Source organism: Pieris napi, chromosome 19 (genome assembly GCF_905475465.1).
Source record: "Pieris napi chromosome 19, ilPieNapi1.2, whole genome shotgun sequence".
Lineage (NCBI taxonomy): Eukaryota > Metazoa > Arthropoda > Insecta > Lepidoptera > Pieridae > Pieris > Pieris napi.
This window is the reverse complement of record NC_062252.1, coordinates 3267912-3295015: the sequence shown is the minus strand read 5'-3', so window position 1 is coordinate 3295015 and position 27104 is coordinate 3267912. Positions and strand designations below refer to the sequence as shown.

Sequence of the window (27104 nt, the reverse complement as noted above, 5' to 3'; positions counted from 1 at the left end):
GCGATCCATCGTAACTTGACACAGATAAATAATTTTATTTATTTTTAACATTAAGTTTATCTGTGGCTTCATTCGTTTAATAAATTAAAACAATGTAAAGTTTTTCGTAGTTTGGCGCCATTAGCTGTTATAAACATCATCTAATTTAATTTGTTATAAATCGACAAAAGCATAACGGAACTTACTGCGCATGTATATTTGAGGCACATGCGCTTTAGAATCGTAACAACTCAGCACAGCTGCACTTGTTATGTGCACCATAACATAATTTACATCATAAATATGATACTTCCTAACCCAAGTATACACAATTATGTACTAATAATTAAATCATTATAGTAAAAATGTACTTATCGCATACATAAAGTAGTGGTGCGCAATTGATATGGAAATTAATTATTAGATAAGTATTTGTGTTTAATGGGATACTAAAACATGTATGTGCTTTAAATAAATATAATTTATTCTGAAATTAAAATAAACTATACTTTGTAAGAGCTAAAACATTTGAGCATGTTCCTGTATTACATTTAAATGAAGTAATATATTTTCCTTTTAATTATGCGAATCATACGTCTCAGTGTTTACTTAAGGCCCAACCTAATATAATGTATTCTTTCAGTATACAACCATAGGTCATCTCAAAGTATTTTTAATCTCTACATATTTTGGTGGTACAAAATCAACAATATACTTTCGAGACACATGGACGATGGCGAAGTTGAGAAGAGATTCGATTGTAAGTACCTACTACATATGTTAATATTTATTTTACCAAATAATATTACTTCCAATATTTCATATTAACAAACTAATAATAGACGAAAATTCATACAGGTAATATAATTCTCAATCATAGTTCAAGTGCTTACGAGATACGATGGTATAGACAGACAAGCTTGTCTGTCTATACCATCTTGACAATATTTACACACATTAACGCGTACTATTGTCGTACTTTATAAGCAATGTAATTTCAGTGGCGTTGGCGGATACAGTGGAGTTTAGTATCACTAGCAGCCCTGGCGCTTGTTGTTTATAACGCAGTGGCAAATCTATGGCTCCTTCGCCCGACGTGCTCTGTGCCAAGCACACCCCAACCAGCAGTAATAGAAGGCACATGTGAGCCATGCCTCGATACCGCTCCTAACACGATTATTGATGATGATCCCATATCCAAAATAGATTTGAACCTTGGAAGATGGGACGGCTCCCGAACATTCAAGCTCTTTGACTATGTGGCTGTTGGTGATTTGTACGTCGATGCATCAGCGAATCGACAGGTCTGCCTCGCAACTCAGTGCTCTATTGAAAGACTTCACGAGCTGCTGCAAATTGCAGTGCATTGGTCAGGTCCGATTTCGGTGGCGGTGTTTGTGGCCGGGGACGAGTTGAGACTTCTTAGAGCGTTTGCGATGTGGCTGTTACGTTGTCAGCCAGAGCTGTACTCGCGAATAGTGATACACCTCGCTATGCCCATCGTTAGACCTGGGATTCAAGGGAATCTACCTGTATGGGCGAGCAACTGCAATGCGGAACCTTTACCAATAGGGGAGAGACGAGCCGACACAGTCGCTTGGAGGGCTAGAAATCCATATCCTCAGAACCACCTTCGGAATTTGGCGAGAAAGAACTGTCACACGCCATACACCTTTCTCGTTGATATAGACATAGTACCATCGAAAGGAATGGCCGAGGAACTTGATAGGTTCTTAACGAAAGCACCAAAGTGCCAATTGTGCGCGTATGTAGTTCCCACATATGAGCTTGATAAGCGAGTGGTGATATTCCCTCCGAATAAGAAGGAACTGCTGAGGCTATCGAGAAGTAAATTAGCAATACCGTTCCATAGAAAAGTATTTATTTATAATCAGTACGCATCGAATTTTACCAAGTAAGTATTGAAGCTGCTAAAAATATTTTGTTCTATTTGGACTTTAGTTTCATATAAATTATACATTATTATGTTATATCCTAAGACCAATACGATACCAATAGTCATAAAAACGTTAGTAACATATGGAAAACATATTTAGCGCTAAGGTTCTACTCTAAACCTGGGGCCTGAGAGAATTCATTCCCATAAAAATTTATTAGGCGATAGTGGGTCACGCCTCGCAAAGTGACTTTGTCTCAAGCCCCTAGCCACTTATAAAGATAACAATTTGGTTACCACGCCATCTAGCGATAAATGCTTAAACCATATTGTAGATGGGAGGCAACTGGCGGCAACGAAAGCCTTGAAACTCATATCAGCCACAATGTTACCAACTTCGAGTTGCTGTACGAGCCTTTCTACGTGGCGTCAGACACCGTACCGTCTCATGATGAGAGGTTCCTAGGCTATGGCTTTACGAGGAATACACAGGTAAGATAGCGAAGTTAATTGTGTATGTATGTCTTAGAAAAATATCTAAAATTTTAATTACTTAATGTGGGTACCTAATAAATAATAATAATAGCGGGTAATACCTTCTAAAAGTACCCATAACCGACGAGCATGCATGGTCGGGACCGTGGCAAGAGATTCGTGGTCTTTGACCTTACCTGATAATACCTTTCTAATAGGTTCATACAACATACTGACGATTATGAATCAATGGCCATACATGCTGCTAATGTGATGATCCATTTCCGGCCCCGTCTTTGTTTCACATAATCCTTACATATTTTAAGTCTGGCTCTGTCGGTACGTCTAGCTGTATTTGTATGAACGGGATAATAGGTACCAAAATTTTACGGGTTTCTGAACGATAAATATATACGAATTCTACGGTTTTTAGCACATATTGTCTTTTATTGACATAACCTTTACACATTTAAAGAAGTCACCGTGACCACGCACGCTGTAAAGTCGGTTAACTTTAAAATTATGTAAAATAATTGTAAATTTATAATAATACATAAATTCAATCCGGTAAAAAAAGTGTTTTCTACGGTTTTTATCAATATATAGAGCGACTCCTGAGGAAGGATTGAAATACAACAATAATTATTGATGACTTGCAAAAGATGTTGTTGAAATACACGAAAACTACGCGGGTACGGTGGTGACTGACTTTTTCTACAGCTTATTCATGACCTACCCGTTTTAATATTAGTAGCGTCCTGCTCCAGCGAGCACGCGTAGATGGAGAAAAGAAATTGTTTTAAGAAACCAGCGCTGTTACTCAATAACTTTTAAAATCAATATTTTAGAGCACGCTTATATATAACGATTTTCATAGGTTTTTAGTTTTATTGGAAATATTATATTTGTTGAGATCTAATTTTTTTTTTTATAAATTCTGAGATCGCACATGAGACATGAGTAGATTGATCTCAGGTATTCCAACATTATGATTAAATTTTTAAAGATTTTAGATATTTTTGTATTTTGGGCTGCAGCCCAAATAGCCCATAAGTAGATCCACCCCTGTACGTAGGTATTAATTAATTACTGCAATGAAGAATGCTTTATATTTAAACATCATAATTGCCTACTCCTTTACTTTGGAATATTGGTTTGATTACATGTAGGACCTTGCATTTTTTACTGACTTAAACGAAATAATTAAAAATAAATCTAATTGTATACTATCTTATTGAGTATGGAAATAGCTATCTTTACATTCAGACGATGTTAACAATGTAATCTGTATTATTCGCCGCACTACATAAACTTATATGCATGTATTTAGAAATGGACTAAGCCTAGGCAAGCCTTGTCTTTGGTTTAACGGGTGGTTTGGAGTACAGAGTACTATTATAACAGACTATCTACGTAACTCGACATTTCGAATGCTTTGCAGTCAGCCAATTACTTTTGGAGGTATTAGAATAAAAGTAATTAATTTTTATCAAATAAAATTGATTCTTTAAATATTGTGTGCGCGAATGAAATAGTGAATTGTAGCGACACAACACTAACGCGCAAAAAATATATAAATTTAGATACTCAATCTTTCCGTTGAGTAAAATATGGCTTGATGGCTGGAAGTTAACCACGGTCCGATTCTTAAGACATTTTCTTTTGCGAACTAGTTAACTGTGGACTCGATTCCCGGTGGGGTCTTCTCTGGGTGATACGACGTTCAATTGTTTTAAAAAGATAATACTCCTCCCTCGAATGCTGGCAACACACTGCCACTGCTGCGATGGCTGCATTTTATGGGTGTCTCATAAAAAAAAGAGACCCAAAAAGTACAAAGTAATGTTAAAAAATCATACACCAATTACCAATATTGCAAGATTATAAAATAAAAACTTTCGCACTAAAACCTACGTTATAAAAACTCGCTTACTGAAACATAAGTGTAATGTATAGTTCACACGATGTAAATTGTCAGCATTTTAGCTGAAATACTAGCAAAGCGCTTATCGCAAATAAATCGATGACCGCGGAATGAAGGGGACAGCAATAATTTGATATCCATTGGAATTGAGGAATGTGCAGAAATCAGAGGCAGAATGCAAGTGCTTGTATCAGTTTCTAGTCGATGTAGCGAGTAGTGGTGGAACAATGAAATGGCCCGGGACGTTTTGGCGGCCGGCCAACGCTAACTAACCGTGCTCAGGGCTGGCACGAAGACAAAACAATAACAAAACCAAAAATATACTAGGTATTTCTACGTCAGTATTTTAACGTCTTAGGGCCCCTTAGCAATATCAAAAATATTTAGTTTAGGTGTGAAATTCCTTAGTACTGTAACAGCTTCTTTTAAACAGGCTTGTACACTGTCAAGCCAAGCCGTGTCTCACGCACTTGGGATTTTATGGGGTTATAAATAAAATTGGTGTCGAAACAAGTACTAAACTAACTTCAGTAAATGAAGTATTCATTCCATTTTCAATATAGCTTTTCTGTGGACTAATAATCTTCCAATGAGGCACGCGTCAGACATATACGTCTGTTTCATTCAGCATTTAACTAAATCAAGATGATGTTCTGTGCTTCCCAATCCATCGATACATGTCCACAAGTCATAGAACTAGTTGGATTGTGCTATGTGTGTCTGAGATGAAATCTTTATATATATAATTCTTCTGTGAGTGTGTATGTCACTGAACTTCTCTCAAACGACTGGACCGATTTTGATGAAATTTTTTGTGTGTGTTCAAGGGGATCTGGGAATGGTTTAGATTCACAAATCAGACCGGCAGATGGCGCTGCAGTCGGTACTTTCATACTTTGTTTAATATACTAATCGCTTGAAATATCATACAGGACAAAGTCTGTCAGGTCCGCTAGTATCTTATATTCTTTGTAATTTAGCAATTTAGTAATGCTGATGTTTGAATTTATCAGCCCTATTGTGTCCTAATTCTGTTTCAAAAGCGCGGTTATTTAGATTAAATGTATTAATGTTTGATTAACTGGAAGAATACACGTTTACGACACATTAATTATGACTCTTAAAGTTATGCAATGGTTGTTTTTATAGAAAGTGTTTTATTACAAAATTTCCTTTGACTTTACAATGAAGAAATATTTCGAGTAGTCTTTTATCTTGCAGTATTATGGATTTAAAATCTTTCTGGTACAATTTTAAATGTTTCTTACATAGCAACACTTAGATATACATACATATACCTCAGTCTTTATATTCTAAGAGAGAATTAAAATATTTAGAATATTTGACAGTGGACATATATTCCTTTCCGAAAAAAGGTTTTTAAAATAAAAGCTTTGTCCTTATGATAATAAGATTTACATAATTATATTATACGCCGTAAAGTTATGTGATAAGGGTGTAAGGTATATCGTGTAGTCTCATACCATGACCGTGCTATGAACAAGTAACAGAACACATGCCAGATTACTATCCACTGGAACATGTCACCAGCGCATTCAAGTATTTAAAAAAAAAAATCAGTGGCACTCCAACCTCTTTAGGTCTTGGCCTCAGATTTCTGTATCTGTTTCATGATAATTTTTAAGTCTAATAGGCAAGTAGGTGATCAAAATTCAAAATTCAAATTCAAAATTCAAATTCAAAAATCATTTATTCACGTAGGTAACACAATGTACACTTGTGATGCGTGTCATTAAAGAAATACATATTAATGCTTCTAATTTTACATTTACTGCCAGTTCTCAAATCAAGGGCATAGAACGGAAGAGAAGAACTGGCAATAAACTCTCCGCCACTCTTTTTAATCGCCATGTTTTTTTTTTTTTTACACAACGTTTGTAAGGAGCTGCAACCATTACACCATGTTCCACATGTCATCTTAAGTAATTAATAATAATAACATAAATTAAAAACAAAGACTTGTCCCCTATCAGCAGGAGGCATGGTGAAATAGGAGCACGCACTTACATTCTAGTGGGAACAACACGCAAACACATAATCGAAATAATTAACATCACCGCATACACGAATTCAAGTACGACCAGTCACCACAAGTAGCACCCGTTCACGAGGATCAGCCTCCAGTGCATAACACACGCCGTCGACTTTTTGGATCTAAGATATGTCGGTTTCCTCACGATGTTTCCTTTCACCGTTCGAGCAAATGTTAAATGCGCACATAGAAAGAAAGTCCATTGGTGCACAGCCGGGGTTCGAACCTACGACCTCAGGTATGAGAGTCGCACGCTGAAGCCACTAGGCCAACACTGCTCTGCATTCAAGTATTGTGTTACGTATTATCCGCGTGTCGGCACTGTAAAATCGTTCTGTTGAGTTAATATATGTTTGTGCCGACCTTAATTTCCTATTAATTTCCGTAAGATATCAATTTATAAAATTAAGAACTTTAGTGGGTATAATTTCATATTTTCCCATATAATACATTATATACGTCGGAGCAATGGCGCTGGTATCAGCTGCCAGATTTGTCAATATTAATAGATCTACAAATTAACAGACTATTTGATAGTCTATAGTAATATCATAATCTTTATTATAAATACGAATAGTTTATTTGATCAATTTGGCAAACCAAATAAATCACAGAACAGTTTTGAACTAATTTGACTTTGAAGTTTTTAAATTATAATGACGATGGCAGACGATCTCCGATATATATAATAATATATTTCTGTTTTCCTACCACGGTCATAGTATGACTGGGCAGGCTCCTTTAACGATAGTAAGGCAATTGTTTATATATACAACGGTTAAATAAAAGAAGCATAACATTTAATAACATTGTACACCCAAAATCGCGATACAGTAACTTATTAACAGCTTTATCACGATTTCATTACTATCTGTATGTAACGCGAAAATTTACAGCCCGCTAGAGTAACAAAAAAGAGATTGGGATCGTATCATCGCAATAAATTTGCCGCTTTTTGTCCAGCCTGGGCCAGTAATTGGTCACTCTGAAATTTATAGATGGCGCCAGTACGTTATTGAATCCAATTAATGAGATTTCGAATAAATTGGACCTTAGTAGGGATTACTCGAAGGCAATTGTACAAGTCTGTGTGCCGTAATGAGGTTTCCTAATTGGTATTTTAATGATGAAGGAATTTGTACCAGTATTAGTCTGTACTGAAATATTTTTGGTGAAAAAGTTTTGCGCATTTTGGTTCCACCCAGAGAAGTATCAGCCGCGCGACTGTTAACCCTGTGTGTGCGTTCGAATCACGGTTGTGCAATGGAATTTTCTTTTTATGCCCAATTAACATTTGCTCCTACATTTTAGTCTCAAAAATCGAGGCTGATCACGTACTTGTCTATACTAATCTCTTGCTTATAAAATATCAATGATCTAATACAGAAATAAAAGTACTAAGAATGGTTTCTTCATACGATTTTAAAGTATATCATGGCTTATTAGTTACTATAAGTTGTTTTTTAAATTCTTTTAATTTTACAGAATGCAAAATTAAAAGAATTTAATAATTAAATAAAATCATAATACACATTAGAAAACCACTGTGGTATGTACTAACGTATCCATAACAGTCTTGTTTAGGAGCGCGACAAATTCCAGTAGTTTGTAGTTTTTCAACTAACTTTTTAAGTTGGTAGGCTATAATAAGTCGAAACGCTGTCCCGGTACAAAAATATATAGAATTATCATTACCTCACGGTTTTAGGCCTGTTAATTTGATCAAAACGCCTGTATCGATTCATTCTTTCCTCCTGAATTTAAGACGCAGAATAAAGTTTCAGATTTATAATTTTAGTATTAGACATAGACATTAGACATGTCTAATTTTAGTATTACGTGTATCTATATAAAAAATGAATCGAAAATATGTTGCTAAGCGCAAAACTCGAAGACGGCTAAACCACTTAGAGTGGAGACAAATTCATGGAGACAAAAATATAAAAAAAAAATGAAAAAAGGAGGGCTGAAAAGCGAACAGTTATATGCGGTAGAAATTAGAATAGCAAAATTTTCCATATGTTGGTATAGTAGCTACGTAAAAAAAAAGTTAAAAAAATTATATCACGGTGAAACGAAGTTCGCGGCGGTAGCTAAACAATATTATTACCAAATTGTTTCATTGTGTTAGTCATCAAACTTGACGTATGACAGTATTGGCATCACTTCAAATCTAGTATAAATGCCAAAGCAATGACCGATCTAACACTATAATTGCTGTAATGATAGTAAATTGTTGTGACATAATATACGTATACATATGTCTTCTTGTCGCTGTGGAGATGAGCCAAACTGTACCATTTGGCACAAATCTATCGCTGGAGTGTACCAGCTACAGTACGGAATATTTTTTCATACGAAATCGCCTTTGTGGCTTAGTTGGCGCAATGCACACAGCCTCGCTATTTCGTAAAACCAATACCGATTGGCTTAATTATTTAATTTATTCAGTCAGTTGCAGCTTATTGGCCTGTTTTACCCAGAGGGCGTAATATTCGTATTCAATATAACAACACGTTCAGGTCTAGCCGAGGTTTTGAGGAATATAACCTCTTCTTGTTTGTGGATACTGTGTGTGTGTGTGTGTGTCTAACGCATATTAATGGTGTCCTGAATGTGTTGATCACAGAAAAAACGCATATTCTACATAGCAATAAATTCAAATTCAAAAATCATTGAATCATATAGGTTGTGGTGGTATACATTGTACACTTATGATCGTCAAAAAAAAAGAAATGTATATGAAATGAGTTTGACGACTCATTGGTCTAGTGGTTAGTACCCCTGACTGCGAATCCATGGGTCCCGGGTTCGATCTCCGGCTGAGACGAACATCGATGTGATGAGCATTTGGTGTTGTGCTTAGGTCTTGGGTGTTTAAATATGTATTTATATGTCTATCTATCTATAATATGTATGTATATCCGTTGCCATAACACAAGCTTCACCAGCTTAGCATGGGACTAGGTCAATTGGTGTGAATTGTCTTTAAAAACAGAAACAAACAAACAAATGCTTCAATGAATTGAATGAATTAATGATGGGTACTTCTAACTTTACTAATTGTAAAGTTAGAAGTACCCATCAATTTAATTCAATTTTTGTTTAAAATATTATATCACAGTATAAAAAATTGTCAGCACTATAAATAGACATATCCAAGAAATAGCAAAGAGCATTAGATTACGGAATTATTTTTAAAATTCATTATACTATTTAAGCTTCCTGTAAATTAGATTTATTTTACATGTTAAAAGGCGATATTTTGTTAATTAATTTTATTAACCTGGTATTCCAGGAAGCGTCCGACTGGTTGTAGAGATAAAAGTGAATGTGTGCTCGTTGCGACAAAAATAGATGGTCGCTGAATATTTCTGTACTGAAACTTGATACGTAGCCATCGGAATGCCATGAAACGTATAATGGTACGCAATAGAAATTTCATTAGCTAGCACTGTTTGCTGCTTAATTTTTGTATCAAGTCAAGTCAAAATCATTTATTCATATAGGGAAAACAATGCACACTCGAACGTCAAAAAAAAATCTCATAATCAATATATCATTAGTATGCCTAATTTGTCTTTTTGGAATCAGAATTTCAAATAGAAAATTACTTCCAATTATCTTTACTGATATAAAATTTATTAATCAAGAATGATTTTAGAACAATTGGTGAATAAGAGTGGCGGGGAGTTTTGCCAGTTCTTTTCGATTTGAGCCGTTGATTTGATGGCAATTTACCTATATCTTAATTTTTTAAAATATTGACGTTCATTCTACTATTATGATCAAATAATTTATTTTGAATTTCTATTTTATAGCGACTTATTTTCCTATACTTAAGGGATTATTATTAGTTACGTGGTTTCATTAGCATAAATTTGTTTCGGATTAGAAGCTTATATATAATTTCAATGCATGTCGCTCACGTGCCCCTTTGCGGTCTTGGGGTACTTAATACTGTTTTATATTTTAAATTTAATTTGGTAGACAGTCTCTTGTTTTTGTTCTAATCAGTTTCACCAGCAGTATGTAAATGCGTTAGAGAAAAGTTGCGTACTTAAAAATTTATCAATTTCATAGCGAACGAGGCTATTATTTTTGCGTGATTTTAATTTTAAATGTTAAACATAAGTTTCAAAGTTTTCCGAAATTTGAAGTGATGTAATCATATTTTGATTTGTGAACTTTGGCTACTACCCACCTTATACTAAAAATGTTATTCTTATGTTTGAAGATATTCTGACGGTTTATACAGTAGAACCTCGATAAGCTAAAGTCCAAGGGAAACACAAAATATTTTAAGTTATAGAGGTTTTAAGTTATCAAGGTTTCCATTCTTGGCAGACTGATTTGCTAACGCTCGCACTTTCGCCGCATATTTAAAGGCTAAATCATGCCGTTTCTTAAAATTCTGTAACCAGCCATTGCTGGCTTTAAAATTTTTGATTTTCAGAGAATTAGCGAACTCTTCAGCTTTTTCTTTCATTATGGGTCCACTAACACTGATGTTTTTGTTTCGACACTGTTTGAACCACGTAAACAAACATTGTTCTAAATTAGGGAATTCGGCAATATTTCGTCTTTTACATTGAAGACTTTCTCCTGATTCTTGTTTCTTCAAGATTTCAGCTTCTTTTTTAATGATGATAGACAATGTACTCTCATGTATTCCAAACTGAGCCGCAACTTCTTTCCTTTTCAATCCATTTTTCACTGCTTCTATAGCTTCTAATTTATCAGCGTAAGTGAGGGTTGTTAGTTTTCTTTTTGGACTCATTTTAAGACAGTTTTATTGTTTACGTTAACAATACATAGTAAACACGTGCAAGCAATAAATACCGAAACCATTTGTTTTGACACTCTTTCAAAATGACTCATTCACAAACAATTTTATGTTATAGAGGTTGTGGAAACATTTCTTTTAGTTACTGAGGGCCTATACAGAGATTATTTATTTAAGTTATAGAGGTTGCGTATTTTAAGTTATAGAGGTTTTGGGCTCTGCTGGGAAGGGAACATAGTATTTTTTGAAGTAACAGAGGTTTTTATGTTACCGAGGTTTAAGTTATCGAGGTTCTACTGTATTAGGATTGCCTATACCAAAATGTATTTCACCCTGTGTTCTATTTTCAAAATACCAGTCGTAATCACTACGAATCGTGTTTTTTAATAAAAAAAGACTTTTCTTAAAGCTAGCTTTTAGTAAAGACAATTAAATTTAGACGTTAGTAATGCTTGATCGAAAACAACTTTTATAATTAAATTAATATACAAAAGGCTTAAAGTTAATTGAAATTATAATTGCAATACAGTAATATCATTGAAATAAAACTGATCAATTTCCCTTCAACTGCGAACTAAATCTCTGCTCAATAACTGAAATTGAAAATGTGCAAGTCACGAGTGACAGCGGTTTCGATATAGACCAGTGCCGATAATTTTTGAAACCAAAAAAAATTACAGTAGGATGAAACCCATTAGAAAAGCAGGGGAATATGATCAAAATGAAAGGAAAAATAAATTACGGTCGATCTGAGGTCGGGAAGGGTTAGGGGGGGGAGTTTTAAGGGTAAAAAACGGTTTATCTCGATTTCCGGCAAAACTAAAAGTCCTATCGAAGAAAACTAAATGGCAAAGTTGTAGGTCATAAAAAGATCTACAACTTTTGTATTCACACATTTTTCACATAATCTCAAAATTTATGTGAAAAATTCAAAAAACCAACTTTTTGGTTTTTTATTTCCATCTTTTACAAAAATTTATTTTTTTAAACGAAATTTGGTGAAAACATACCTTATTATGTCCCAAATATACTGTAATTTATTTGATTAAAAATATTTATTTTTTCACCTTATTTTGAATTAATATCGAAATACACCCTAATTTTCAATTGAAAATTCTGACGTCAAAATTTCAGCTTTTTTCAAAAAGTTGATGTGCTTTCAGTGCGTTGAAGTCTCTACTTTCCTATGGTAAAAAAATATATATATATTACCATAGTAAATCTTCTCGGAAAATGCAAAAAATCGTATGCAGTAACGCCCAGACCCGTCATCCCCTTCCCTACTTCTCTATGAATCTTCTTTAAATTATAATTAGATGCCTATTTATTACTATTTTAAGATAACTTATATATACCTGAGTGACCTAAAAAAAATTTTTAGTCTTTAGATGGGCTAAAATTTTCGTATTTCATAGAGAAGTAGGGAAGGGGATGACAGGTCTGGGTGTTACTGCATACGATTTTTTGCATTTTCTGAGAAGATTTACTATGGTAATATATATATTTTTTTTTACCATAGAAAAGTAGAGATTTCAACGAACTGAAAGCACATCAACTTTTTGAAAAAAACTGAAATTTTGACGTCAGAATTTTCGATTGAAAATGAGGGTGTTTTTTCGATATTCATTCAAAATAAGGTGAAAAAATAAATATTTTTAATCAAATAAATTACAGTATATTTGAGACATAATAAGGTAAGTTTTCACCAAATTTCGTTTAAAAAAATAAATTTTTGTAAAAGATAGAAATAAAAAACCAAGAAGTTGGTTTTTTGAATTTTTCACCTAAATTTTGAGGTTATGTGAAAAATCTGCAAATACAAAAGTTGTAGATCTTTTTATTGCCTACAACTTTGCCATTTAACTTTCTTCGATAGGACTTTTAGTTTTGCCGGAAATCGAGATAAACCGTTTTTTACCCTTAAAACTCCCCCCCCTACCCCTTACCGACCTCAGATCGACCGTAATTTATTTTTCCTTTCATTTTGATCATATTCCCCTCCTTTTCTAATGGGTTTCATCCTACTGTAATTTTTTTCACTTTTTATTTATTTTAAAGGCTATCTGCACTGGTCTAATAAAGCTTTAATTAGTTTTCTTATTTATTATAAACATAGGTTCCTCTATTAAGACTTGCAAGAAAATAAATAAGAAATACACAGAAGTAGATTTGTTTAAAAATTGCTAGTAATTACGTATAAAAAAGAAATTTATAATGTTTTCAAGGGCTCGCAAATCAAAAACAATATATAAAAGTCTATTGGTACCGTGCGATTCCCAACATAATACGAGTGTCTTTAGACTAAGATGACAAATTATGGCTGGCTTCAATGGAGGCTGCAAACTCAGCAACCAGTTGAAAGGTTGTTGATACAATATTTTGTCATATTATTAACCCTACTTTAACATCCTATATAATATATTGTCTCATTCATATCATAGCACAAGTGACAAGGACAAACGATCGTGTAATAAATAAGTCTGAGTTTTTTCCACGTATTTTTTTAAATAGAAATAAGAGTGATAACGCTAAAATTTTGCTTTTAAAGAGTCCTACTGCCCTGCGATTCTGTAACTCACTTCACGAACTCACACAGCGGTTTTCGCATCGGCGGTCGCTCTCAAATCAGTCGTGAAGCAGTCATTTTATGATTTGGCATTCTGAAAAGGTGGGAGCTTGTACTTTATTGTTTATTAGAATGCCAAATGATAAAATGACTGCTTCACGACTGATTTCAGAGAGACCGCCGATGCGAAAACCGCTGTGTGAGTTCGTGAAGTGAGTTACAGAATCGCAGGGCTGATCATGTTAGTAAATTGTTCGACGAGTTTTTTAAATAACGTAATAAATAGCATTCATATAAGTTAAATAACCTTTATGTAAATGTCGTATCACCAGCTGTACCACTAAAGTATTTCCAAACCAATAACACTTAGGGTCTATTTAAGAAAATAGCGTACCAATTCTTAAAAAGGCCGGCTACGTACTTACGAGCCCTCTGGCATGGAGAGTGTCCATGGACATATCACTTAAAGTCAGATGAGCCTGCCCGGTTGCCCCTTGTTCTATAAAAATACCGTTATATATAAAAAAGAGTTTACAACATATTTTAACTTGTGCGTCGCTAGTTTCTTTCAACTTGGGTCGTCCCCACGGGCCAGTGGCAATGCGCGGGTGAAGGTCGATGAATCATCACCATCAATAATCGATATCGAGCAATCAATTTTCGGCAATTTTAATATCGACACCTGCTCGAATCGAGAAGCGATTATTGCACTTTTTCAGTTGAAATATTCATTTTAAACTGAATTTTCCTTCTATCCATTGGAATGTGTCGATGGATATTTCATTTTCAAACTATTCAGGTTAAGGAAACAGATTTACATGACGCATTATTAAAACTGTTTACAGTTGTTTTGGGGAATATGGTAGAAATAATGGGGACGACATGGAAGTGCAATGGGTTTTTATAATTTATTATTACTAGCTGACCCGGCAAACGTTGTTTCGCCATGTATATTATTTCTAGGACAATTTTTTTTAGCTCAATAAAAATAGCTATCTACAATTATAAAAAATAGGGGTTGATCATAATGGATGAAAATTAGGGGTTATATGTATTTTTGTAAGCTGTATCATAAAAAAACAAAATTTTTTGTCTAAAGAATAAAAAAAATTTTTGGGGTAGACACCCCTTATCACTTAGGGGGTTGAAAGATATATAGTAGCCGATTCTCAGACCTACTGAATATGCATATAAAATTTGATAAAAATCAGTCAAGCCGTTTCGGAGGAGTATGGTGACTAACATTGTGACACGAGAATTTTATATATAAGATTTTGGTAAATGATATGATGATTAAATCTACATTTATTGAATATAAGTAATGCACCAGTGGCTCCATTGCAGTTGTAACCCCCGATATATTTGGTAATTATTACATAATTGTAATTTGGTTTTAACACTATTATAATAAAGAGGAACTATTTTGCTTGTTTGTTTGCCTTGACTGTAAACCGATTAAAAAAATCATTATTTAATAGAATCCTACATTATCCCACATGAACATAAGCTAAACAATATTTACATAAATGTTAGGGATCCATATGAAATTTTGATAATGTAATCCAAGGTGTGAAAGAATACCTACACGCTAAGGAAACTATTGACAATAGCGCGAAGTGATATACTTCAGTTTTATAGAAATGATCAATACAATCTGTACAAAAGTCCGCTCTACCATATGTATCCCGTTTCCACCTGATCAGTCATGTAAAACAGGTATTCTTGAATAAAAATCAAAAGAATCTTCTTTAGTAATTCTTATAAGACCAAAGACTTTCAGGGTCTTGTTAAAATAATTGCAAAGAAAACGTAATTTTGCGATCCCTAAGGCTGTACAGACTCCTTTATACAAACAGTAAATCTCCGCGAAGTTTTATAAACTTGTTATTATACTTTACAGGTTTTTATGTTATTCGATTATTTTGTTATTAAAAAAGATATTAATAATTCTTTAGAAGATAATGGAGTGGTTTAAATGAATATAGGCGAAGTCTGCGAAGCCAGTGTGATGTCACTTGTTCTAATGATTGCAATGTATGAAAGACCAATGTTCCAATCCTAATAGCTTATCTGAAAAGCCGATTCAAGAATTTTGGGGTGATTCAGAAACGAGACTAATAGTAAACGAAGGCTGTGGGTCTTTTAATCATTGGATTGCCTTGATATTTTGTAAATTTCTTTTCTACGAACTTATTTTTACATAATATAATATAATATAATATAATATAATATAATATAATATAATATAATATAATATAATATAATATAATATAATATAATATAATATAATATAATATAATATAATATAATATAATATAATATAATATAATATAATATAATATAATATAATATAATATAATATAATATAATATAGTAATATAATATATATTTTAAAGAAAAAACTTTTTAACCGGATTGAAGTTACTGTCCCTCTAGAGGATATATTCGTAAGGATACCGATGTACCATATTGACCTAATCTGAGATTAGAAGTGGGATACTGAGTGATCAGTAAACAGTTCTATTTATAAAGGTCGTGTGAAATATGACGACATGCTTTCGTCATAGTGGTACGCGCTTAAATTGGTTTTCATTTGCTTTGGAACTGGTGTCGAAATTATTGGTCACAAAAGTGTAAAAAAAAAACAAGTATACTAAAGATATAGCTTAAGATACATAATATTTACAAAAAGGTTCAAACATTTACAAATGGAAAAAAATCTATAAAAATTATAGATACATTTAACTAAGTAATACCTAATGTGGCTGTGTTGTGTGATCGTGTGAAAATGAGGGTATGTACGCGAGGGCGTGTATGTTGGGTGTGCTCATGGTGCAGGTTAGGTTAGCGCTATGGATATTCTTTATATTTCTTATTAGCATATTCAGATAGCTTAAACAAGTCAAAGAAAGCACGATTACGATTAATCAGACATTTATACAAAATAAATATACGTATTTTGTATATTTTTTCGGTTTCGGTCTGAAATTTGAACTTTTGTATTGTAAAACGACGCTTGCAATGTAGGTCCTTGTTTATAATCCTACATTTGGTTTACATCTTAATGTTACGGGTTTCCTTTACGGTTAAGAAAACTGGCTTGGCACTTCCGATAATACAGGCAAAGGCCTTTCGCCGTAGGGATCTGCCGGAAACACGTCTCTTAAGTTTCCTTTCTTTATTTGTAAGTGAAACATGTGACGAGTATATGATTATTTGACGTTTAAAATAGCTGACCTAATAATTTATTTAAACAGTGTTGGCCTAGTGGCTTGTGCGACTGTAATAATTCCTGAAATCGAGGTTTGAACATCGGCTGTGCGAATTATGGAGTTTCTGTCTATTTATTTAACACTCGCTCGCGCACGCGCAAGAAACTTAGACCCAAAGAGACATCGTCGCAAAACGCGCCTATTAAAACAATTGATTAGGAAACAGATATAGAAATCTGAGGCCCAGACTTTTAAAAGCTCTTTTATATACAGTCAAAATCTGTTATATCGAAGGGACTGCACATTTGGTCGTAAAAACCGATAGTCGTAACAGCTGATGACGTTGTTATTAAGTACCTAATACAATAGAATTCAGCCGGAACCTTTGATTTTGGTCAATGTAACCGGTATGTTGTTGATATTTTTTTACAAAAAAGAGCAATACCCTCTATACATAAATTAAAACCGCGAATTATTTAAAAAAATCTGTATTTTAACAGTTGCCACCCAATATGTGTATGAAAATATTGTGTACGTTTATAAGAACATAAATACATTTCTAAAGCGCAGTGACTGTCACAATTTAAACACAAGAAGTAGGATTAGACTTGCTTTTCCAGCTTTCAGACTTTCAGGCTTACAGATATATAACAAAATTCCAAATCATTTAATCAAACTTCCGCTACATAAGTTTAACCTTAACATCAAGGAAACCATAATAAAAAAAGGATATTACACGGTTCAAGAAAACATATATAATAAAGTCGAAAAAAATATTACCAATAACGCGTAATTTAATCCCCGCATCGTAACGTTTTACAAAAGGACCCCCCCCCAAAATATGTTACGTAATACTTGAACGCTCCCTAAGTATGTAATGCAAATTGTACCAAGATGAATAAATGACTTATGAATTGAAAAAAAAGGATGTCGTAAACGGTTTTGACTGTCTATGTTTGAAGACGTTAAGAAGTTACAAGACGAGACGATTTATTTTTAATTATCGATATTGGCAGTTGAACTTAAGAAAGTTATGCTGACTAAGAACGTCATTGAACTGAAAATTGATAAGAAAAAGGTCGCGACCGTGGTAACTATTGCGAATTGTGCAAGGTTCCGCGACTGACAGTGTTCATTAGTTCATTGTGCTTCTACTCAGATAGGTTTATGATCATGAAGATCCTAATACCGATTTTGTGTTTGATATCAGCTGTGGGTAAGTACCAATTTTCATTATTTCAAAGAAAATTAAAGATTAAGTTTTATACTAAGATATATGTTTTTCTTTATCAAGCTTTAATGAATTTCATTAATAATTCCTTAAAAATTATCTGGCCTTACCTCCTATTACTTTTAGTTGTTTATCAACAGAAACCAATCTACCCATCCTTTTATTATTAATCTCCATGTACACTATTACTATTACTATGTACATTATTACTATTACTATGTACATTATTTTTGTGTCAATGTGTGTGTGTGGGTGTATGTCATGAAATACCTACACAAAAAGTGACACGTTACATATATCTAAGAAATATTTAAAAAATGTACTACATATAGACAATTTAATGTACTAAAATTCCTATTATATTTTTTTTAATCGATAAGAATTGACTTCAGTTTAGTTTTATTTGTATACAGTGACAATATATATGCTACGTATTTATTTGTAGTATAGGTATAGAAATATTAAGTGCAATGTTTTGGTCTAATCTTTGAACGAGTGAATTGTTTTAGATCTACAAGATGCACCAGACGGAGAGTGCTGTGAGGAGCAAGAGGTGGATTTATCTCAACATCTAGAGCTGGAAGCAGTTTGTCCAGAACTTAGTGGGCAGATTATTGGAGGACGGTCCAGCTCGATAGTTAGACATCCTTACCAGGTACGTAAATTTTCAAAATTAGTCTAACATTCGAATAACAATAATTGTCTGTAATATTCGCGTGGCAGAATCTACACCAAAAAAAACTCATTCATAAATAATTCATATATGAAACCATATACTACTACTATACTGTACTATTGTATTATAGAAGTTTAATTGTCTTTAGAAATATATATATTAAAAAAAGGGTGCGTGTACTTATGTACGCGCGTAAGAAGTTATACTTCTTTGGCATTATTAAAAATAGTTTTTGATTGCATGCAAATAATTAATTACAATTAAATAATCAAAGACTGGAAAAGGAGTCATTATAGTCAATAAAGTTCAGTTTACATTTGAAAAATTAAATAAATAAATATTTATTATTATTCTCTTACATTAAGTGTAACATAAATTATTTTATTATTCGAATGTTGTTTTTAAATTATGTCCAATGCCGTAGCGTCTTCCGTGGGCAACTTCATTCTGTTAATAAATTCTGTCATTTTGTGTCACGGTGCGCACGCATCGTAAAATTTCACTCTCATCAATTTTTCATAACGCGCCTAAAGAAGTATAACTTCAAAAATTATTTAAATTTTAAACAGAATATCAGTTTAAAAAAGTTATTGAAAAATTGTGATATTTAGTCAAATTTTAATAGACTATATGCACTATCACAGTCAGATTATGGGAAAACAGTAGCGCTACAACCTTTTAGGTCTGGGTTATTATTTTTCCTAATAGGCAAGTAGGTGAATAGGTAGGCCTTCTGTGCCTGACACACGCCGTCGACTTTTTGGTTCTAAGGTCGGTTTCCACATGGTGTGTTTCTCCCTGCTGGCTGGGGTTAGAACCTGCGACCTCAGACGGGTGTTTAAAAATGGTAGCAATGTAAACTGATCAAATAAATCATATCTTATTTGAAAATTGTCTCGTGAAATAAACTGGTATGCACAATGAACATTTTCGACTGACGTAATATTTCCACAGGTGTCAATGATACTGAATGGAAATTCTTTCTGCGGTGGCTTTATAATTAGCCCGAATTACGTGTTGACTGCGGCCCACTGCGTTCAGAAGTAAGTCAATTGTAAATTATAAAACAATTTATTCACGAGTGTACTTCACCTTCTTAATAAGCAATGTATAGAAATCTCGTAATTGTGGCCTCACGAAACGGCTCACCCATCCTTCATGATATTTTTTCTATTGTATAGGGAACAATGTTCGCCCGATCAGCTTATTTGATAAGTGTTAATATAGTGTTCCTTAGGCTGATTTAGCCACAAGATAATATAAAGAGTGTGCGCAATTAATATATATATATTATAATTCACTTATATAGTAATGCTCCTACTCCGATGGAACGTTGTGTTACGACAGTATGTAGGATGTGTAGTTTACGTTTTTGTTAAAACGACGCCAAATTACTAATTGATATATATTTAATTGTTAAAACATTTTATCTATTTACATCGTGGATGTAGATAATAATTAGCCTTTATTAATCCACATCTTATTGATATAGTTGACAATAATAGCATTTTAAAACTCTAAGATGCGGCGCGGCCCCTGTTCGCGAGATGGCTTCCTCCAACTTTTTCCATCTACCCTTCCCGTTGGCCTCAATTGGTCAGCCCTTTTTCCTTCTGGACCAGTCCATTCGGTTACTTTTTTAAAGCATCTGTCATCTGTATAGCGGGCTACGTGCTCTACCCCTACCTCATATCGGGATGTAGATAAATAAAAAAATAAAATAAAACAAACTAAATAAAATAATATAAAATAAAATAATATAAAATAAAATACTTACTACACTTATTAATTATATATATATTTGAATCGGTAGATGTAAATCGTATTTTCTTCTAGATTCAATAGCGGTGCTTTGCTACCGAAACATATTACGCAAATATTCATAATCTATGCAGAATAATTGCGCGTTATACTTGCTGCTCTCTTGAGGCGCTCTTTTATTTATACCAAAATTGAATTTTTCGAATTGTTGTTTAAATTCTGTGAAAATTTTGTGATTTTGTTTGCATTTGTTACCATGCATTTTCTTTAAATACGTGGAGAATTTACATTTATATTTACGTTCATAAATGAAACTTTTTTTGATTCTAAATGACTCTGAAATCTGAAAACTTCATGAAACACAGAGCTTTGTAAGCTTTAGAAAAATGATGACGTGCATAATAGCACTCGTCTGTAGGAGTAATGATATTATTCCCGCGTTTACGAGTGTTGGCAAGAAAATCTCTACTAACGTAATAGTTAACGAAACAGTTATTTTAAGTATTTTAATGGAGTTTTAATGTGTTTACGCGGAATCTTTTTTATTAATTATAAACGTCTTATTTATATCTTATCCTTTACTTAATCAATGGAAAAACGTTAAATGAATCCATAAAATATATCTGTTAATAGTTTTTAATAATATAAATTAACAAATTAGTGGGTTATAAAAAGAATAATAGCGAGAAAAACAGAAGAAATTACAAAATAATTGAATACATTGATTTAATCATACACCTCAGCGAGATTTGATTTTAACGAAGTTAATTTAGTTAACAGTTTTCTTCTTTAACCTTCAATTTCTTCCATTAAATATAACTTTTATTAGGTCTTAAATACGATCCTTTTTTGCATACTTTTTATATTACACTAGCTGTCCCCGCGAACTTCGTTTCTCCTTAATGTAATTTTACTTAGCCTACCTTTTTAGATGGAAAATTTTGATATGCTACCCCAGAGACTGTTCGGTTTTCCGGAATGAATACTTTTTAGGTTTTTCTGTGAATTTTTCTCTATATAAACCTCAGAGTTAAGCCATAAGTATTTAATTAACGAATAAGGGTTGATTGTAGAGGGGTGAAAATTAAGGGTTGTATGATGTATCATAAAAAATAAAAACAACAAAAAAATCTAAAAAATAAAGAAAAAATTTTTTGAGGTGGACACCCCTTATCACTTACGGGTTTGAAATATAGATAGTAGCCGATTATCAGACTTACTGAATATGCATAAAAAATCTCATAAGAATCGGTCGAGCCGTTTCGGAGGAGTATGGGAAAAAACATTGCAACATGAGAATTTTATATATATAGAGATTAAATTTTTATTACGATAAAATTAGTGTTTGAAAAATAGAGCATTAAAAATATATTTATAAGAAGTTGGCAACGCCTTTGACACATTAACCTAGATCGGGGACAAAAAGCGTACAACTAAAAAAACGAGTTAGCGGCTTTCGTTATTTTTTCATAAAACTCGCACTTTATGAGAGTGCCCGGCGTAAAAGCATTTTCTAGAAAGTAATAGCAATTTCTTAATGCATTTAATATGCAAGAAAAATAGTTAAGATAGGTAAGTCACACTACATGACTGAAAAATATGGAGAAGTCCCTTTTACTTTAATAGCTCGCACAAACTTAGTTATTTTTTATTGATAACAAGTCAATAATTAATAGTATGTTACGGCTTTTCGGACTCTTAGAACAAATATCGTATCTTACATACAATTTATTTATTTATTTCGTTATCCTACAACTAACATAAATGATATATAATAAAAAAATCTGTTACACTAAAGATATAGCTAACGATGGTATACATAATATTTACAAAAAGGTTCAAAAAAAGGAAACAAACAGTAGAAATTATTCAATACATTTAACTAAGTATGTAATACCTAATTCAGCTGTATGGAAGTGAGTGTGAGTGTTTGTGTGAAAGTGAGGGTGTGTATGTGGGATGTGCTCATGATGCAGGTGATTTAGCGCTATGGATATTCTTAACACTCCTTAAGCGTAGCTTAAACAAATCAAGGCTATAATATTGGTCTTGGATTAAATTAATGGTTGGTAATCTTCTTATTAAGATACATTATTTTTTCTTATTCAAAAGTTAGTCTTTCTCGCTCTTAGTTAAAATAAATAAATCCTGAAGCTAAGTAATCTTCACGTCATTTTACTGTGTTTATTATCAAATATACTAAAGTATGTATATAACGAAGTCCATATTAGTTATTTCATGTCTAATAGCTAGTGACATAGTATTTTTTACAGTACCTAAAACCTATACTTTTTAGCGTGTTACCTTCTGCTATCCGTCTACGCGTTGGCAGTACAAGACGGGACTCCGGCGGTAGAATCGTCCCCGTGGCCAATGTAACAGTCCATCCTCAGTATGGGACGCCACAATTTGACCACGATATAGCTGCGTTGCAACTGGCCCGGCCATTGACGTTCAGTAATGCTGTCCAGGCTATACGGCTCCCTCAACCGAGACAGGCAGTACCCCTGGTTAGGCTGACTGTCACTGGATGGGGATTGACTGCTGTTAGTATATTATTAATATATTGCTCCAGTTCAAACAATTTGTATGACTCAATACTTGGTGATTAAAAAGAGTGGCGGCAAGTTTCTTGCCAGTACTACCCGCTTGCGACTTGCGAACTGGTAGTAAATGTAAATTTACAATTAATTTAACTGCTTTTTGACGTTCATAAGTGTACTTGTTTACCTGTATGAATAAAGATATTTTGAGTTTGATACGGAAAACTTTTTGTTTGGTGTCAAGAATATGCTGCATTTCAATATGAATTACTTTAATTCAAATTTGTTTATTCACCTGCGCTTTAGATTCCAAGAATGCGCGTCTGAACGTATGGTCTAAGATCCCGCTATACAACGACCTTCACCGAGATGCTTATTTAATGAAACTTATTTTATATATAATTTAATATGTCAATCAATATAATCCATATGGGTTGCCTGGAAAATTTCAGTCCAGAGTATGTTTAATTAATAAAAAAAAAAAATTTCAACATTTCACCGGTATGATTATTAGATAAATTCTATACCAATCGAAAGTATGAAGCCCATAGAATATGCAAACGTTAGGTTGTTTTTAATCAATTAATTATTTTTTATGTGTATATTTTTTATGTGACACTAAAGTATATATACATCTTTAGTATAAAAGAAGGTTATAATGATACATATATAATACTACCCTGATTAAAAATATTGATTGAAAAAAGTTCAAAAAATTTACTACATGCAAATTATTAAAAAAAAAATTTTTTTAAATATTAATTAAACATACTCTGGACTGAAATTTGCTAGGCAACCCATATGGATTATATTTATTGACATATTGAATTAAATATAAAGTAAGTTTTATTAAATAAGCATCTCGGTGAAGGTCGTTGTATAGCGGGATCTTAGACCATACGTTCAGACGCGCATTCTTGGAATCTAAAGCGCAGGTGAATAAACAAATTTGAATTAAAGTAATTCATATTGAAATGCAGCATATTCTTGACACCAAACAAAAAGTTTTCCGTATCAAACTCAAAATATCTTTATTCATACAGGTAAACAAGTACACTTATGAACGTCAAAATGAAGTTAAATTAATTGTAAATTTACATTTACTACCAGCTCGCGAGTCGTATAGCGGGATCTTATACTAGTAGTAAATTTACATGGTATCTGTTTGGAAATCTATAAACATTTGAAATCTTTTTCAGTAGTTATGAGCTGACAAGTTTGACTTATTACGAATTAGGAATAAAGTAGCCATGTTTCCTGAAACTTTATAATAATAATAATAATTAAATATAAAAATAATTGTACAGTTATAATAATAATGCTATGATAAAAAATTCTCATATTTTAGCCTCGTGGACGGCGTATCCCTCGAATAATGATGGAAGCGAATGTACCAGTAGTCCCACACTGGCTTTGCCGGTTATCGTATGGAGATGCACTTACTAACAACATGTTTTGCGGAGGACATTTTCTCATAGGTGGCGTCTCGTCGTGTCAGGTATATCTTCCTTATTACAAAAAAAAAAACATAAATTATTAAGGATACAACGGGCGGCCTTATCGCTAACAAGCGATCTCTTCCAGGCAAACAAAATCAAATACTAAGGGCAAGAAGTGCACATCCTTTTTGATACCGCTTTTTTAGTGACGAAAATATATTTATAAGTTGTTGTTCTTTTAATTAAATTATAGAATTTTTCACCAGTTTTCAGAAGTATTAGACAATGTTAGCCTAGCTTTTGTTTGATGTATCAATGACTTATTAATAGTATAGTAGTTAGTTCCAAGATCTTCCAAAGAGACATTTAGATTTGGACTATACCCGTTGGCATACCAGCCACCGATTAAGACTTTTTACTTTACTTTTTAGTAGAAACAAAACTGCGTTCTTCAATGTACTATTAGTAGATTACTACTATAGATAATATGTACCTACAGAAATGAGCTAAGATTTTATCGTTGTTTACTTAGTTATCAATTACTAAAGTTTCTTCCCCAAGATGGTGTCTTATCATAATTATACTGTTGTGATTTTTTTTAATGTTCTTGAAATACGTTTTTCTATTTTCATGTCTACATTTTTAGGGTGATTCTGGTGGTCCTGCAGTATTCAGAGGAATTGCGTTTGGCGTAGTTTCATTTGCAAGAGGATGTGCTCTTCCTCTATCACCGACTGTCTTCACCAACATTGCTGCTTTAAGAGATTGGGTCACACAAAACACAGGAGTTTAGGAATATGTTTCGAAAATTGTTATTTTGTTTTAATACATGTTCTACAATATTTTTGTTTAATGTATATTTCAGCGATGGTATTATGGTACGGAGAAGCATTTAAATAAAACTTTTTTAGTAATAATGAGAATTTATTGCAATTTTTATGTAACAACGTTTCGAGTAGTTTTTTTTTTCAATTGTAGTCAGCGGGTTTGCTCTTGACTTGGTATTAATGTGTAGTTCTCACGTAAACCAAAAAATATAGTGAAACCTATTTCATTATACGCCTAATACAAATGAAATTAATGTATGATTTAAATAAAGTACCTAAACACTTATTTCCACATCATACCGTTCATATAATTCAGAGGAAAAAAATTGAAAAGTGAAGAAAGTATTTAATAAATAATGAAAATATCATTTATCTAACAATGCTAATAATTGGTATATGTAATCAAGATGTGATATTTGCACCCAAAAAAAACGAAAATGAGAAAAAAAAACGGAAATAATAAAAATGGAAACAAAAAATATGTTTACCGAAGAGCAGTGGGCGGAAAGAGATTAGCGTAATTTGCCGCCCGCCCTCAGGTAATGTTAAACTGCCAACAAGATGTCTGTGATATAAATAGCAAATGTTTGCGCCCGTCACACCGACGGCTTATGTTTTAATCTCTATTTTTAAATACATTTTGATGAATTGTATGCAGTTTTATTTTTATTTTCCAATGACATATCACCACAGTGTAATGTATAAACAGCTTGATAGCGACCATAAGTTATTTCATTAAAACCTTTTTAAAAATGTTGTTTTTTGTATACGCACAATTTACTATATATGATTACAATAACAATATATAATATATATTATATATACTATTTAATATTCTAAATATGACAGTCGCCAAAAATTGTTCTTGTACTTCAATTCTTTCTATATTAATATTAATTTCAATGAATGAAACATAAAGAAAAAACTAATCAAATCAAAAAATTCAAGGATGGATTATGATTTTATTATTATTTATTATGATTGTTATAATTAATCGAAATTATTCCACCAGGTATACGAAATGTTCCTCATCGGATACCAATTCAAAGTTTTATCCCCGATTTTTACAATACACTGGGGCCTCCAAATGCGACGAAACCGCCCCCTATGGCGCGAAAAACAAAACGAGAAAAACAGAAAACACTTCGAGTCCTTCAAAAGGGAACTCTTCGCTAGATACAGAAAGGATCCACTACATTTATTGAGGAAAAGTGTGCAAGCGAAAAAGACATAGGCATCGCAAGGCCGCGCGCGTGTTGCCGGCCTTATTTGGACTATTTCAGTGCTGCTAAAGCTTATATGACCAAAGATAAGTGAATTTTGTGACGTGAAATATCTAGAAATATAAACAAGGATTATAGAATAGGTATAATTGTTTGTTGTGTAATTTGTGTATATTTTTAGATGGGCTGAGCTACACATAATATCGTAGGCAAATTGTGTTGGATAGGAAAATATTTAGAATTTACTACCGTTATAATCTTTATTTACATCATTGTATTATTTAAATAATATACTTAAGGTGTAACTTTAAAGATATTTTAGTCAAATTTGGTTAAATTTTTTATTAAGTAAATTATAAGCAACAATGTTATGTATTTTGTATTAGATGAAACCAATGTCTTTCACTGATTTAGTGATAGGTAAATTGTTTATTTATATTAGTTTAATAACATTTTAAATGATTACACTGTAATTTTCTGAGAGCCTAAACCATTGAAATATCGTTACTGTTT

The 27104-nt window shown here is 32.8% G+C and overlaps 1 protein-coding gene across 4 annotated transcripts; it reads left to right on the top strand.

The window, feature by feature from the left end:
• The first annotated feature begins 46 nt into the window (after positions 1-46).
• On the top strand, positions 47-26849 carry LOC125059234 (trypsin 3A1). Of its 4 annotated transcripts, none has more exons than XR_007118623.1 (6): positions 47-437; positions 623-739; positions 981-1894; positions 2212-2368; positions 18632-18777; positions 19753-19841. XR_007118623.1 is itself a non-coding variant. In XM_047663560.1 (6 exons), the coding sequence occupies exons 1-6, from the start codon at positions 18059-18061 to the stop codon at positions 25332-25334; spliced, it is 831 nt and encodes a 276-aa protein (XP_047519516.1). In that variant the 5' UTR covers positions 17794-18058; the 3' UTR covers positions 25335-26075. The 4 variants fall into 4 exon arrangements, 3 of the variants coding, with proteins under 3 accessions (XP_047519515.1, XP_047519517.1, XP_047519516.1); XM_047663560.1 differs by lacking the exons at positions 47-437; positions 623-739; positions 981-1894; positions 2212-2368 and adding exons at positions 17794-18107; positions 22856-23105; positions 24451-24600; positions 25188-26075; XM_047663559.1 differs by lacking the exons at positions 18632-18777; positions 19753-19841 and adding an exon at positions 26381-26849 and having other exon boundaries at positions 50-437.
• The last annotated feature ends 255 nt before the right edge of the window (positions 26850-27104 follow it).

Bases quoted from the DNA above. Each gene is read 5' to 3' on its own strand.
- LOC125059234 (XM_047663559.1), top strand. From the start codon at position 713: ATGGCGAAGTTGAGAAGAGATTCGATT. The intron at 740-980 runs GTAAGTACCTAC...ATGTAATTTCAG, and splicing joins AGTTGAGAAGAGATTCGATT to TGGCGTTGGCGGATACAGTG. The intron at 1,895-2,211 runs GTAAGTATTGAA...ACCATATTGTAG, and splicing joins TACGCATCGAATTTTACCAA to ATGGGAGGCAACTGGCGGCA.